The 14243-nt window shown below is 42.0% G+C and overlaps 1 protein-coding gene across 1 annotated transcript in view; it reads left to right on the forward strand.

The window, feature by feature from the left end:
• Positions 1-14243, forward strand: part of LRP2 (LDL receptor related protein 2) — a gene marked incomplete at both ends in the record, with an annotated part of 196528 nt that overhangs the window by 161705 nt on the left and 20580 nt on the right. Inside the window, 6 exons of the mRNA XM_082658863.1 lie at positions 694-810; positions 1671-1808; positions 5478-5600; positions 9058-9186; positions 12619-12750; positions 13777-13908. Coding sequence (XP_082514989.1) covers positions 694-810; positions 1671-1808; positions 5478-5600; positions 9058-9186; positions 12619-12750; positions 13777-13908 — 771 coding nt within the window. The remainder of the gene's footprint in view (positions 1-693; positions 811-1670; positions 1809-5477; positions 5601-9057; positions 9187-12618; positions 12751-13776; positions 13909-14243) is intronic.

Raw genomic sequence — 14243 nt, forward strand, 5'->3', positions numbered from 1 at the left:
CGGAAGTAGGGGCTTCACATGTGTGTTTGGAAGGTTTTTTAGACTTAAATGATTTCTGTGTAATTTATGTAATATATAAACCTTAGCATTACAGTACCTTCTGCTTTATATATATTTTCTATGTTTATGATTACCTTATAGCAGTCTAGATCAATAATAATAGGGGAAAATCTCAAGAGAGTTTTAAAAACCTCATTTTAACTTAAACCTCTGCTAGAAGCAGACTTTAATCTGCATGGACCTTATAAACAAATAAAAACATTGGTCTTCCTACTGTTCTCCAGAAAGTGGCCCTAAGATATATACGGCTGTAGCTCCCTGGTGTAGAGGTCAGATGTTAGAATAGGAATCATAAACCCCAAGTAGTTTTATAGCTCTTACTGATTAAGGGTCGAGTCTGAGAAAAATCAGCGTGCAAAACAGTAAACGTTGGGGAGTTCAGGGTTTTGAGGAAAAGTTTAAGAGCTAGAGATATTTAATAGAGGAGAGATTACTACTTCCATCTACATATTTTGAACGGGGAAGGTGTACCTTTGAGAGTTGATTTACTCACTAACCACAAGGCGTGGGTTTGTGGTGAGCCAGTCACCGGGTATGGATAGGAATGTGATGGAAGACTTACTACCCTCCACGGAACTAACAGTTGTCTGAGAATGCCAAGGCATCCTGGAAATGACAGTCTTTTCTCTTCAGAGATGATGACCTGCCATCCTGGATATTTTCAGTGTGATAGCGGGCACTGCGTTCCTGACCAAATGAAATGCGATGGGTTTGCCGATTGTCACGATGCCTCTGATGAAGCCGCTTGCCGTAAGTTTCTAGACACCCGTGGCACCGTTTGTCTGAAATGTATGGATATGGCAGTTTAGACCCAACCTTTCCCATCAGCCACCACTTCTTATATTAAAAGACCATAGATATTTTCTATTCAGCGTTCATTGATAATTATCAGTTTACCTGGGGCCTGAGTCACCATGTCCATATATTTCACAGTAGACATTCAAGTGCATTTCATTAATAATATTTCAAATAGAGAATATATTAAGTGTGCTAACGAAAGTATTTATATGTTATCAGCTACTCTACAAATCGTTAATTGGATAAAAACTTGGCAGGTAAAAGAATATTCAAGCAATGAATAAAAGGGTATTCAAACATAATGAAGTCCTAGCATTAAACATTTTCTGAATTGAATAATGGCATATAAAATTGTTTAAAAGTATAAAGCTGATATGATCATTTGCATTTTAGTCTTTTTGAATCACTGAATAAATATTAACTGTTGATGATTGTCTATGATGGATTTTGTTGATAATGCGGTTGCCGCATCTTAAAACCTGGTTTCCGAGAGACTGTATAAATGGATGATAGGAAAAGCCAGTGCTGACACCACTGAAGGGTTGCACTTGCCTATAATGAAAAAGTGCAGTGCTGTCCACAGAATGACTCATGTCATTGAATACTGGGCTTGGTCATCTATCCTTAAGAAACATTCCATCAGAATTTCAGACAGTTTAAAGCCACAGAACATCTGGTTGAATCATGAAGAGCACGCTATAATGAAACTCTTTCCATTAGGAGAGCTCTTTCTGTAAAGGAGAAATAGCCGGATAGCTTTCCAAAAAGTATCTTTTTCTAATAATTTGACTATGTCTCCTCCCCACCAACAGCCACTCGCTTTCCCAATGGGGCATACTGCCCAGCTACTATGTTCGAATGTAAAAATCATGTTTGTATCCAGTCATCTTGGAAGTGTGATGGTGATAACGACTGTGGCGATGGTTCCGATGAAGAACTTCATCTGTGCTGTGAGTGAGAGAGACTGGGGCTGGTGTTGTTAATGTTTCTTACGTGGAGCCTGTGATCCAGGAGGGCGGTTGTACAATTTTTGAGTACTGGACACATGCTCTGCATTAGTGTGCTTTCACTTGGCCTTCCTGCTTAGTTCTCTACGTGGAACATGAGAAAGTTGGGCAAGCATCCATAGTGTTAAACATTTTGTGGCCTTCAAAGGCAGTTGGCATAAATAGCGGCAGAACTGTTGTGGTTGAAGTCTGAGGTAGGGTGGGGCTGTACATCTCTCCTGCTCCATCCTACTTTCAGTGCCCCTCAGAGTACTTCTGCTAAACCCCCCGAGCTTCAGAGAACACCTTTAGGACATTTTAAAACTAGTTAGTCCTTAGTCACTTCACGTTACATCATAATTCAAGCCCATCTAATTCTTTTCTGTTGTATGATACATATTTATTTATTTATTTAAACATCTTTTTTTTTTTAAAACATCTTTATTGGAGTATAATTGCTTTACAATGGTGTGTTAGTTTCTGCTGTATAACAAAGTGAATCAGCTATACATATACATATGTTCCCATATTTCTTCCCTCTTGCGTCTCCCTCCCTCCCACCCTCCCTATCCCACCCCTCTAGGTGGTCACAAAGCACCAAGCTGATCTCCCTGTGCTATGCGGCTGCTTCCCACTAGCTATCTATTTTACATTTGGTAGTGTATATATGTCCATGCCTCTCTCTCACTTTGTCCCAGCTTACCCTTCCCCCTCCCCATATCTTCAAGTCCATGCTCTAGTAGATCTGTGTCTTTAGTCCCATCTTACCCCTAGGTACTTCATGACCTTTTTTTTTTTTTCTTGGATTCCATATATATGTGTTAGCATACGGTATTTGTTTTTCTCTTTCTGACTTGCTTCACTCTGTATGACAGACTCTAGGTGCACCACCTTGCTACAAATAACTCAATTTCATTTCTTTTTATGGCTGAGTAATATTCCATTGTATATATGTGCCGCATCTTCTTTATCCATTCATCTGTTGATGGACACTTAGGTTGCTTCCATGTCCTGGCAATTGTAAATAGAGCTGCAATGAACATTGTGGTACATGACTCTTTTTGAATCATGGTTTTCTCAGGGTATTTGCCCAGTAGTGGGATTGCTGGGTCATATGATAGTTCTATTTTTAGTTTCTTAAGGAACCTCCATACTGTTCTCCATAGTGGCTGTATCAATTTACATTCCCACCAACAGTGCAAGAGGGTTGCCTTTTCTCCACACCCTCTCCAGCATTTATTTGTTTTTGTTTTGTTTTGTTTTTAACATCTTTATTGGAGTATAATTGCTATATAATGGTGTGTTAGTTTCTGCTGTATAACAAAGTGAATCAGTTATACATATACATATGTCCCCATATCTCTTCCCTCCTGCTTCTATTTATTTTTTAAACCAGTGAGTCTCAATTTGGGTACCCATCAGAATCACCTGGGGAGAGGTGTTTCAAAAGCACACGCTCTGGTCCCACCCTAGGCTTAGACCTATTGAACCAGAATGTCCAAGGACATGTCAGTCCTGGGCAAAACGTATATTGAGAAAGCTCCTTAGCTTTTAATTTAGTCTCCTGGTTGAGAACTACTGATTTTAACAAAGTGAATGAAAATAGAGTTTGTTTTGGTCATTTTGCTCCATGCTTTGAGTCATTGGAGAGACTTGAGGGCAGTAGTTCTCAGAGTGTCATCTCTGTACTAGGAGAGTCAGTATTACCTGGGAACGTGTTACAAATACAGATTCATGGGCCCACCCCAGATCTACCCGATCCGAATCACTGGCAGGGAGACCTAGCACTCTCTGCATTAATAAGCCCTCCAGGTGATCCTGATGCAAGCTAAAGCTTAAGCATTTCATGTAAGTAAAAGCCCCCAACACAGGAGAAGACACTCCCAGAAACGTTACTTCTGGAACTCCTGGTTAACTCCTAGTCTGACTTAGCTGCAACTTGCTTCTGGGGTTCTCATCACCTCTTCCAGTCAGTTTCCTAGATTCATCTGCATCAGTGTGCTTTCACTTTCCTGCTTAGTTCTCTACTTGGGACATGAGAAAGTTGGGCAAACATCCATAGTTTTAAACACTTTGTGGCCTTCGAAAACAATTCATTTTTAGCCCAGGGATTTGACTCTAGAAAATGATATATCAGAGTATTCCTTCCCCCCAGAGAACTTTGAATTAGCATACATTATATTTTCCCAGTGGCATCCCAACACTTTCCTTGCCACATCTTAGTTTTGTATAAGGAACTAACCATGTTTTGTTTTGTTTTTCACTTGATGAATCTTGAAAAACATCTTAAGCACGTGTAACTTTCAAAGAAGAAGTCCTCAGGAAGTTGCTTCCCTCTAAAAGATAAAGTGCCCATAGTTAGTAAAATAAACTTTGCGGAGGCAGAGACATATAGCCACATGAAAAAGTGACCAACACTGTTTTATAATGTTGCATTTCACAGCAAATAATTCTTGCAAAGTTCTATTAACGATACTTCCAAGAACCAGTTCTCAGAGCTGAATTTTTCTTTTTTTTTTTTTTGCGGTACGCGGGCCTCTCACTGTTGTGGCCTCTCCCGTTGCGGAGCACAGGCTCCGGACACGCAGGCTCAGTGGCCATGGCTCACGGGCCCAGCCGCTCTGCAGCATGTGGGATCTTCCTGGACTGGGGCACGAACCCATGTCCCCTGCATCGGCAGGCGGACTCTCAACCACTGCGCCACCAGGGAAGCCCTCGGAGCTGAATTTTTTCCCCCCAACCTCATTACAAGTCTCTCCTCTTGCTCCCTGTTTGTGGTACCAAGGCAGAAGGAAAATCAAACAGCCCAAGTCCTTCATGGGAAAGAGGAACACATGTGTGTTGAGTTCACTGAATTCCTGGTACATGCATAGAGGACCGTTTCCCTGTAGCAACTAAGGGACCTGGGTTCTACCTGTAGGTTCCTCACAGGGACACAAGCATGAGCCAGAGGTCTAATTCTGGATAATAAAGTGAGTCAGGGTTTGCTTATGAAATATCAACTTTAAGTGCAATAGGTGAGGGAATTCAGGTAGGAAAGTCCATCATGGTGTAAAACTTTAATGAAAAGACTTTGTGTTCTAGAGGCTCAATGATAACTCCAGTCAGAGGGACAAACAGTGGCCTCTTGGCTCAGGTATGGCCCTGCTGGCCTCTCCAGCCTCCTGGCCACCATTGTCCTCCTCACTCCGTGCTTCAGCCCAGAGACCTTTTATTCAGGTCCAGAAGCCTGCCTTCCTGACTCAGAATTTTTCCATGTGAAGCCTCTTCTGACCCCTCCTCCCCCAGAACTATATCATATCTCCACAGTAGATGCTTTCATAGCATGTTTCCTTTGTGGCTCTTATCACAGTTGTAGTTGAATGGTTAATTTGTAAAGTCTCTTCTCCTGCTAGAATAAACATCCCATGAGGATAAGGATTGTATCTTTCTTTTTCCCAATTGAATCTGATGCCCGGCACAGCGCCACGGTGTCAACTAGACACTCAAGAGCTATTTGTCGATTGGTTAATCGAGCAAGCCAATGAAAGGATGAATCAGGCAAGCCTGGCGCTGGCACAGGAGTGTTTTTAGATCCTGACCCTTATGTTTTGCTCTTAACCTGTACTTTTGCTTTTCCGTCTTGTGTTTTAGTGAGTGTTCCCTGTGATTCACCACACCGTTTCCGGTGTGACAACAATCGCTGCATTTATCGTCACGAGCTGTGCAACCATGAGGATGACTGTGGAGATGGAAGTGATGAGAAGAAGGAGAACTGTAAGCAAAAGTCAAAAGGGAGAAGGGAGGGTTTCCCTGGTGGCGCAGTGGTTGAGAGTCCACCTGCCGATGCAGGGGACACGGGTTCGTGCCCTGGTCCGGGAGGATCCCACATGCCGCGGAGTGGCTGGGCTCGTGAGCCATGGCCGCTGAGCCTGTGCGTCCGGAGCCTGTGCTCTGCAACGGGAGAGGCCACAGCAGTGAGAGGCCCGCATACAGCAAAAAAAAAAAGGAGAAGGGAAAAAGAAGGGCCCCCAATTTCTTGCAGTTTGCAAAATGTACCTCAGGGATTTCAGTTTGTTCTGTAGAGGCTTGAGCTGCACCTGTGAGTGCAGATCTCCATGGACATTATTGTTTGCAAGACCCTATAAACACGCATTACTCAGATGCAACCCTTCCCTGCTTCTTCCTATTTCATTTGAACCAGATGTTGGCAAGTTCCTTAAGAAAGTGAGAACAAACACTAAATAGTGTTTGAGTCACACTTGACAAACTAATGGTTTCTCTCTTTTCAAAGATGAGGTTTGGTCACTCTTCAGCCTAGAGTTTCTAACTGCCAATCTAGGCATGGGAAATTCTCAATGCCCCACTGAAAAAATCATGTTAAATAAGGCAGCTCTGATGTTCACAGAGCTTATCTAATATCCTTCTTTAAAATGAAAATGTATTTCCCAGAAGAGAAAGATGATAGATTATTTTAAGAGATAAGTTTCAAACTGGCTGCATTTAATATTTTAGATATTGAAAAATCTGTGCTTGTACATTTTGAGACTGTTTTAAATCTATCCATTGAAGGAGAGAGCTGATTAATTTTCTGGGCAATTTAATTTACCTAGAAAAAGTCAGTGAGGAAAATTATTTCTCCTGAGTCGAATTACTTTTTTTCCTAAAAGGATATTATCTGGGAAAGTTTAGATAAATGCTTAACTTTTCTATTTTCTATTCCTTATATTGATGTGGGCTTAGAATGCTTACTGTCAGCTGCCATCCCAGATGGCCATCCCGGGGACTGGGTGTCAGGGGCACTTTGATACTATTGCCATGTGCAAGTTTGTACCCTCCCTCTCCCTCACCTTTTTGGGGCAGAGATGAACCTGTGGTTATAACATTGTTAATATGTTTGTTTGAAGCATAGCACAGAAGAATGAAAACCCAGAAATAAAACCTTTTTTAAAAATTGGAGCAGGTTTACCCCCTTCCCTCTTCTCTTTCCATTTTCCCTATCAGTCATGCCATTTTTCAGTGGAGCCAGACATTTGTAGCATGTGGTCAAATCCCAGAGTGGAAAAAAAGGGGTAGTAAACTAACATTCTTCTTGTGGAGCAGGAAGTTAGAGGAATCACTGCTAGCCATCACGGTAGGTGAACTGCAACATTTTAATAGCTTAAAACAGCAGAGGACTAAAGTTTGATGAAGGTCAGGCAGCTCCCTCCATCCTGTAATTATGCCATCTGGAACACATAGCCTTCAAGGTTGCTGAGGCAGGAGAAGTGAGAAATGGAGGAGACAGTTTCCTAAGTTCCTGGGCCTGGAAGTGACAGGTGTCACGCATACTTACAGTCCATTGGTTGGCAGTAGTCACGTGGTCCCAATCTAACTGCAAGGGGGACTGGGAAATGCAGGGAAGTGCATGGATATTTAGTGAACACCATTTGTTTCTACCACAGTGTACCCTAGTGTCACTAAAATTCCCTGTGCACTTTTCTTTCCATGCGTAGAACACTCTTAACCCCTCCCCCAGGGACATAACCCAGAGTCCCTCTCGGTAAGTGAAATCCAGGAGCTCCAGGTGACAGGCCCTAGTCATGCCATCCATTCCAGATGTGTTTCCTCTTGGTCTGGAGACCCATAAACTAAGACACTAGTTTTATTTGTGTCTCCTGCCCCCAGTAGACAGTGGTAGAACAGGGGGAGCATAATGGAAATAAACATCCTCATTGGGAAAGAAAGAATGAGAGACTCCTTGCCGTCCCTGTTCTGTAGCAATTCTGAAATGCCACTGGGCCATGGTGGCACATGTTGGCCCAGGACAGTCCTGATTTACGTCTGTTGCCCTAGTGGAATTGTTAATAGAGCTCCTTTCCCTCTCACAAGCGTATTGACTTGGAGAGTAAATTGTATGTTTACCCTGTGCAGACATTGTGAAGGCCCTTATATAGTGGGGATCGGAGGAGATTCATTGATGAGGTCAAGACTCTGCTCTCAGAGGAACACCTATGCCCATTTTTCCTCATTGTCTCTGCCTCCACCCTTTGGGAGTGGTTGCTTGTCTATATCCCTCTTCAAATGAAGAGGGAACAGGGGAGTATGCCCTCCTTAGGGGCAGTACAGCTTTCCCAGCCACTCCCTGCTTGTAGAAGCTTGGGGGCCCAAGAGTGTTGTCACCTCAGTCACAGTGTTTTGGTTTATTTGGTCGTATGTTTCGGAAACCGAGCAGGCTTTCGATCTGCTTGCTTTCGGTTACGTCTAAGTGTCAATAACCTTACTCAGTGTTTTTGTTTGTTTGTTTTGGTTTGGGTTTTTTTTTTTTGAGACACAGTTCTTGAATTTGTTGCATTTCTTTGCTTAGTTTCCCTCACGCACCTTTGGGTCAACTTTGTCAGTTACATTCAGGCCAGAAAAGTAGATGGGCAGTCATTTAATTCAACTAAGAGATTTGACTGGTCCTTTTTAAACTTCAGAGTCTTGTGTCATCTAAATGCAGTAGGTTCTCTGCAAACTGCAGATTTCTGGACTTTATTTTCATGGATTTCTGCTTGTAAATCAACTAGCTCTTCCCCGAGCTCATCTCTTTCTTGCCAAACTCAGGTAATGGCAACCCGTGCACATTATTAACATTCCATTTTCTAACCTCTTTGCCCAGATTGACAAGTTCAGTAAACATGTGGTCCGCCTTCCAGTTTTTCCAAGGTGACAGCTTTACAAATCCTTTGCCACTGCGTAACACAGGCCTCCATCTTTCCCTCCTTTGGGATCACTTTCCTCGTTGCCTGCCTCCTGACTGACGCCAATGCCGAATATTTTAGGTTTTGTTATGGAAGTGCCCTACTTCTATATCATTTAGGGTAATTAATACTAGTGACCGCAACCAACAAATCTCAAACTCTCAGTGGTGTGACGTAGCCAAGGCTTATTTCTCACTCACGTAAAGGCCGGTGCAGGTTGCACGCCCTTCTCCATCTTGACGCGAGGCCACCTGATACACATGGTCCCTGGGTTGCTGAGCAGGGAGGCACATAGGCTTTAATAGCTTCAGCTCAGAAGTGACACGTGTCACCTCCAACTCATAGTCCATTGGCCTGAACTAGACACATGGTCCCAACCTAACTGCAAGGGAGACGAGGAATTGTAGGGAAGCGCATGAGCTTATTTGTGGAGATACTGCCTCTGCCACAGAAGGAAGCGTCATGTTTCACAGAAGAAAAAGTTTTGACTTTATCTTATTCTTAAATTTTAGGTGTAGAACCGACTCCTAGACCTTGTACAGCAGATGAATTTAAGTGTAGCAATGGACGTTGCATTTCACAGCACCTGGTGTGTGATGATGTCAATGACTGTGGTGACCATTTTGATGAGACGGGATGCAGTAAGTAAATACTTATTTTTATACTTAATTGTAGTGACTCAGGTTAACCTACTGGAAGCATACAATAACATAAAGTAGACAATAACCGTGTTTCTCTTTAACTTACACATTGTGTTCTGAACTGCAGTCAAGCCCATAGCCACCTGTTATTGAACACTTATTCAATACCAGACATTGTGCTAAACAGTACATGGATTATTTCATTTCATCCCTGTAACAATCCTGTGAGTTAGGTATTGTCTGTCTTTCTGTTTCTCTCTTTTATACGAGTGAGGAAACCAGCTTACAGGTTAAATAAATTGGCTATGTCTTCCTGTCATTAAGAAACTGAGTCAGGATTTGAACTCTGATCTGTTTAACTGCAGGGCGTATCCTCTTCCCAGTTCGTTAGGTGCCTCTCAGCACCTTGAAGCTATTAATTTTGTTTCTTAGTTTGTACATTTTTTCATCTTAAGCCAAATGCAGTATCTTTGGCACATAGGGGAAGAGTGGTCGGTGAGAATGGAAATGTCACAGGGGACCTTGGAAGGACCACTTATTTTTAAGAGAGGATTTTGTGTAGGGAAAGGATGATGTATGCAGTCAAGGGATGATTCTAGCTTAATACTGTGATGGAAATCTTGGAAGGGCATGCTAATTATTCGCACTTTGGTAGTCCTTTATAGCATTTATTTATGTATGCTTTCACATACATTCTCTAATTTGTCACTCAAGATAGCTCCAGGGGATTACTGCTATTATGTCTAACTATATAATAAAGCTCAGAGAGCTTAAGTAACTTGCTTGAGGTCACACAGAGTGGCAGAGGCAGAATTTGAACAGTCCTGGGACTGCAGTCTGGAAGAGCCGGCTTCTAGCTCCTCTGCAACTAGCTGTGCCACTTTGAGTACATACTGACTTCGTCAGGCCTCGATTTCTTCTTAGGAAAAAGGAGGGAGTTCTTCAAACCCTACAAGTCTGGACTTAGTCACCTTAGTTAGCTGCACGTGCTTTCCATTTTGTGGGCTTTAATCGCCTTTTTCTGAGGCGCCCCAAAGATTTCCTGGCAAATTTTCTCCTGTGTGGGTTACAAAAGAAGATGAAGAATCAGCCATATTGAGTTGATTTGCCATTCGTCTCACACACTTTCTCAATGGGGCCTGGAGTTTTTGACATAATAATGTGACTTGATTAAATATTTAAAAAGCGTAAACATGATGGAATTTGTAAAACCCAGAGGTAGATTTGGGTTCTGCTGCCTAGAGACTGATATGTGAATGGTTCCAGGACTTTGCAATATTTCCAAGTTAGGCTCAGGTCAAACATTGGTTTCTCTTTTAGTTACCTGTGCCAATTAAAAGCCTTAAAATTAACCTCAGTACTTTTAATTCAAATGACATTTAATTAAAAGCAGGGTTTATTTAAAGGAAATAGGTATCACAGGCATTAATATGGTATGGAAGCAGCATTTCTTTTCAGATATTAAGCGGATCTGTGATATGGAATTCAGTCTTACTGCAGTGGGCTAATTTGACTAAGACATAGAATTCTTATTTAAAACACCAGTTCTTTGATGCTCCTAATCCACTTGCTTTCCTTTTCTTTTCCTTTCTTCTCCTCTTCCTCCTCCTTTTCTTTTAAACAGGATCACTGAAGTGTTTTGGACATGTGTTTTCTTTTTTAAAAACATTTTAAAATCATGAAAGGAAAGACATTAACATTTTGCTCATACCATTGAGGGATAAAGAAAAGAAGTTAACCTCAGGTTGCAAATATTATTTATGTGATTACAGAGATAGATTGACCTGCTATTTCTCTGTCTGGTAGTTCTTATTCCTTCTTCATAAAATGGAAAATAGAGTGTCTACTTCCAAAATAGAGTATCATATATCTGGGTTGGGGGAGATCTCTTGTATTATGAATTAAAATGGTGATTGTTTTCAAATGAAAAAAGTTACAGGAAGGTCTTTACATTTGAGGATGAATCTCATAATGTTAGAGGGTTCTGCTCTCGTTAAAGACTCTTGCTTCACAAGAGTATAACTCACTCAAGGGAACACTTGGTCCAGAAATTTTTACCTCCTGGGATCCCTAATCACATTGTAGATTTTAGAGCTGGGGAGGAAATCACAGAGCCTCATGGTGCACTTGAGACTCAGAGAGGTTATGTGACTGGCTCAAGGCTATTCATGTTGATAAAAATAGGGTCACATTTATTGGGCAATGCTGTGGAGACATTACTTACCCACCTTACAGAAATTTAAAAGGTAATAGAGAAATACTATGAGAAACTTCATGCCAACGCATTAGACAACTTAGGTGAAATGGATAAATTCTTAGACAAAAAATGCTAAAACTGCCTCAGGAAGAAATAGAAAATCTGAACAGACCTATTTAGCAATGTGTCATTGTTAAGAGCTCAGAGTAGACCTTTATTATGAGTTTCACGCATAAAGCTTTCCAGTATGAAATCCAAGGGCAGCATTCCATTGAAGGTTATTGTGCTTTATTTTGTGTTTTTGAAACTGAATGTTTTTAGTTTATTCAAACCACATATACCCATGGTCATTGTACCTTAAGGCAGCGGTCCCCAACCTTTTGGCACCAGGAAGACAATTTTTCCACGGATGGGAGCTGGAGGTGGGGTGATGGTTCAGGCGGTAATGCGAGCAATGGGGAGCGATGGGGAGCGATGGGAAATAGTGGGGAGCGATGGGGAGCAGTGGGGATCGATGGGGAGCGATGGGGAGCAGTGGGGAGCGATGGGGAGCAGTGGGGAGCGGCAGATGAAGCTTCGCTTGCTCACCCGCTGCTCACCGCCTGCTGTGCGGCCCTGTTCCTAACAGGCTGTGGACCAGTAGTGGTCTGCGGCCTGAGGGTGGGGGACCCCTGCCTTAAGGGACCCTGAGAAGTGGCTAAGTTCACTTCATTGCCTACTATAGAAGACAAATAGATACAAATCTATTTTTATTTAAAAGAATTGAGTCAGGAGATACCTGTATCAGTGTCTTTTATTTATACGTGTGTGTATATATATACATGTATACACACATTTGAGATGTATCTATTTATACGTAAACATTATTTATATATAAATATAATTATATAATATTAAGATAGTGGAGCAGGTGGTTACAGTTGTAAAGAGTCCCTGGCTGTGATTCTGTCCAGAACTGGATGCTCTGAGAATGAGCCTGGCAGTGCTGAGTATAATCGGAAAATTGCCTCAAGGATCTGACATTACATGTATTTGTACAAATGGTTTTCAAGCCATTATCAGATATCCCTATACAGAGGTCTCTGGTACTCTGCAAAGCTTATGGAAAGGGGTCCTCTCAAGGTGTTCTATAACTGGCTATCTGTAGGTGTTCTTCTGATACACCACTTGACTGTTCATTTGTGGCTGATGTGCTTTGTACTTTTCATTTGTAATGCTGGAATTTTGTTTTTCAGATACAGGAAAAGAGAGGTCATGTGCTGAAAATCTATGTGAACACAACTGTACCCAATTAAGTGAAGGAGGATTCATCTGCTCCTGTAGACCTGGGTTCGAAGCCAATAGTTTTGACAGAAACTCCTGTGAAGGTAGAGTATATTTCCTCCACTTCCTATTAGGGAGAACCTTGTACTTTTTAGATTCTCCATTCATTCCTTTTTACTAAACATGGTTTAATTCCCTTCGTGGGGCTAAGCTCATGGTCCTAGCTCATGAGCTAGGACCATGACTCAAGGATGCCAGTTGCTTTTTCCCCAGGCTATCTTACTGGTGCCTTGCAGAGCATCGGGCCATAGCTCATCTTCAGTAATGTCTGTGAAACTGATATGATTAATGAAGACCTGAGTGATGATGGCTACTTACTGTACCAGTGTCTGAGATCAAATTTTCTTTTTTTTCTTTTTAACATCTTTACTGGAGTATAATTGCTTTACAATGTTGTGTTAGTTTCTGCTGTATAACAAAGTGAATCAGCTATACAACACAAGCCTTACTTTCTTCAAACAACACGTATGTATTACATACCTCCTTACGTCAGACGGAAATGAGTTCCCAGGTGCGGAGTCCTCAGGGAGCTTATCAAGAATGGTAAATATCAAGTATGATTTTAGGTGTATTTGATCATTTGAATTTACTGTTCCTATCTCACGATGTGCCACACACAGATGATTAGAATCGTTCTTTTAAGGGCTGAAGCTTAAGACCTCAATCGAAAAAACCAATCAATGACTTCCCTTTCTGAAGCCAGTTAGCAGGAGGGAAGTGGTACCAAACGTCAACAGCACAACAGCTGCTTCCCCAAAGGGAAAATCTTATTCTGTTGTTGTACAGAGTCAGACTGCTTCCGTTTAAATCTGGTCTTTGGGGTTTTGGGTTCAATAATAGTCCCTACCTCAGAGAGTCTTGTTGGAAGATTAAATGAGGAAAAAACATGAAAAGCATGTGAAACGGTGTCTGAAACTTGGTCAGTGTTCCGCACACATTGGCATCATCGCTTATGTTCATCTGCACCCTTCTCATCCTTATTGCTCGTGAATATGGCTTTAAACAGAAGCAGGGTCTCTAAGGAATGGGTGGGAGCAGATGTTGCCCACTTGGTTTTATTTTGCCTACAGACGTCAACGAATGTGAGCAATTTGGAGTTTGTCCCCAGAACTGCCTTAACACCAAAGGAAGTTACGAGTGTTCCTGCGCCGAAGGGTTCAGGTCCGTGACTGACAGCCACGGAGGACGGTGTGCAGCTGACGGTAGGATGATTGACCTCGGGGTTAACTGATGTACTCAGCAATGCTGATGCGTACAGTATACCAGGAAATCAACTTTAGAGTCTTATTTTGTAAATTCACCAGCTACTTCTCTTCCAACACCCATCCACCCTCTTCTCCTCTCTCCTCCCCTGCCAAATTAAAACACTAACTACAACCCCCCAACAAATACATAGGAGTTAAAACAAGAGTCAGGGGTTACCTATTATTCTGGATTTAGCCTCTGGTCCACCTGGATAAAAACTTCAAAAAGTGGACAAGATGTCACTCTCCAGAGGATTCAAACAACAAGTGCTTCCCTGTAGGATGGTGGTCAC

This window comes from Grampus griseus, assembly GCF_964374135.1.
Source record: "Grampus griseus genome assembly, chromosome: 7".
In the NCBI taxonomy this organism is placed as follows: Eukaryota; Metazoa; Chordata; class Mammalia; order Artiodactyla; family Delphinidae; genus Grampus; species Grampus griseus.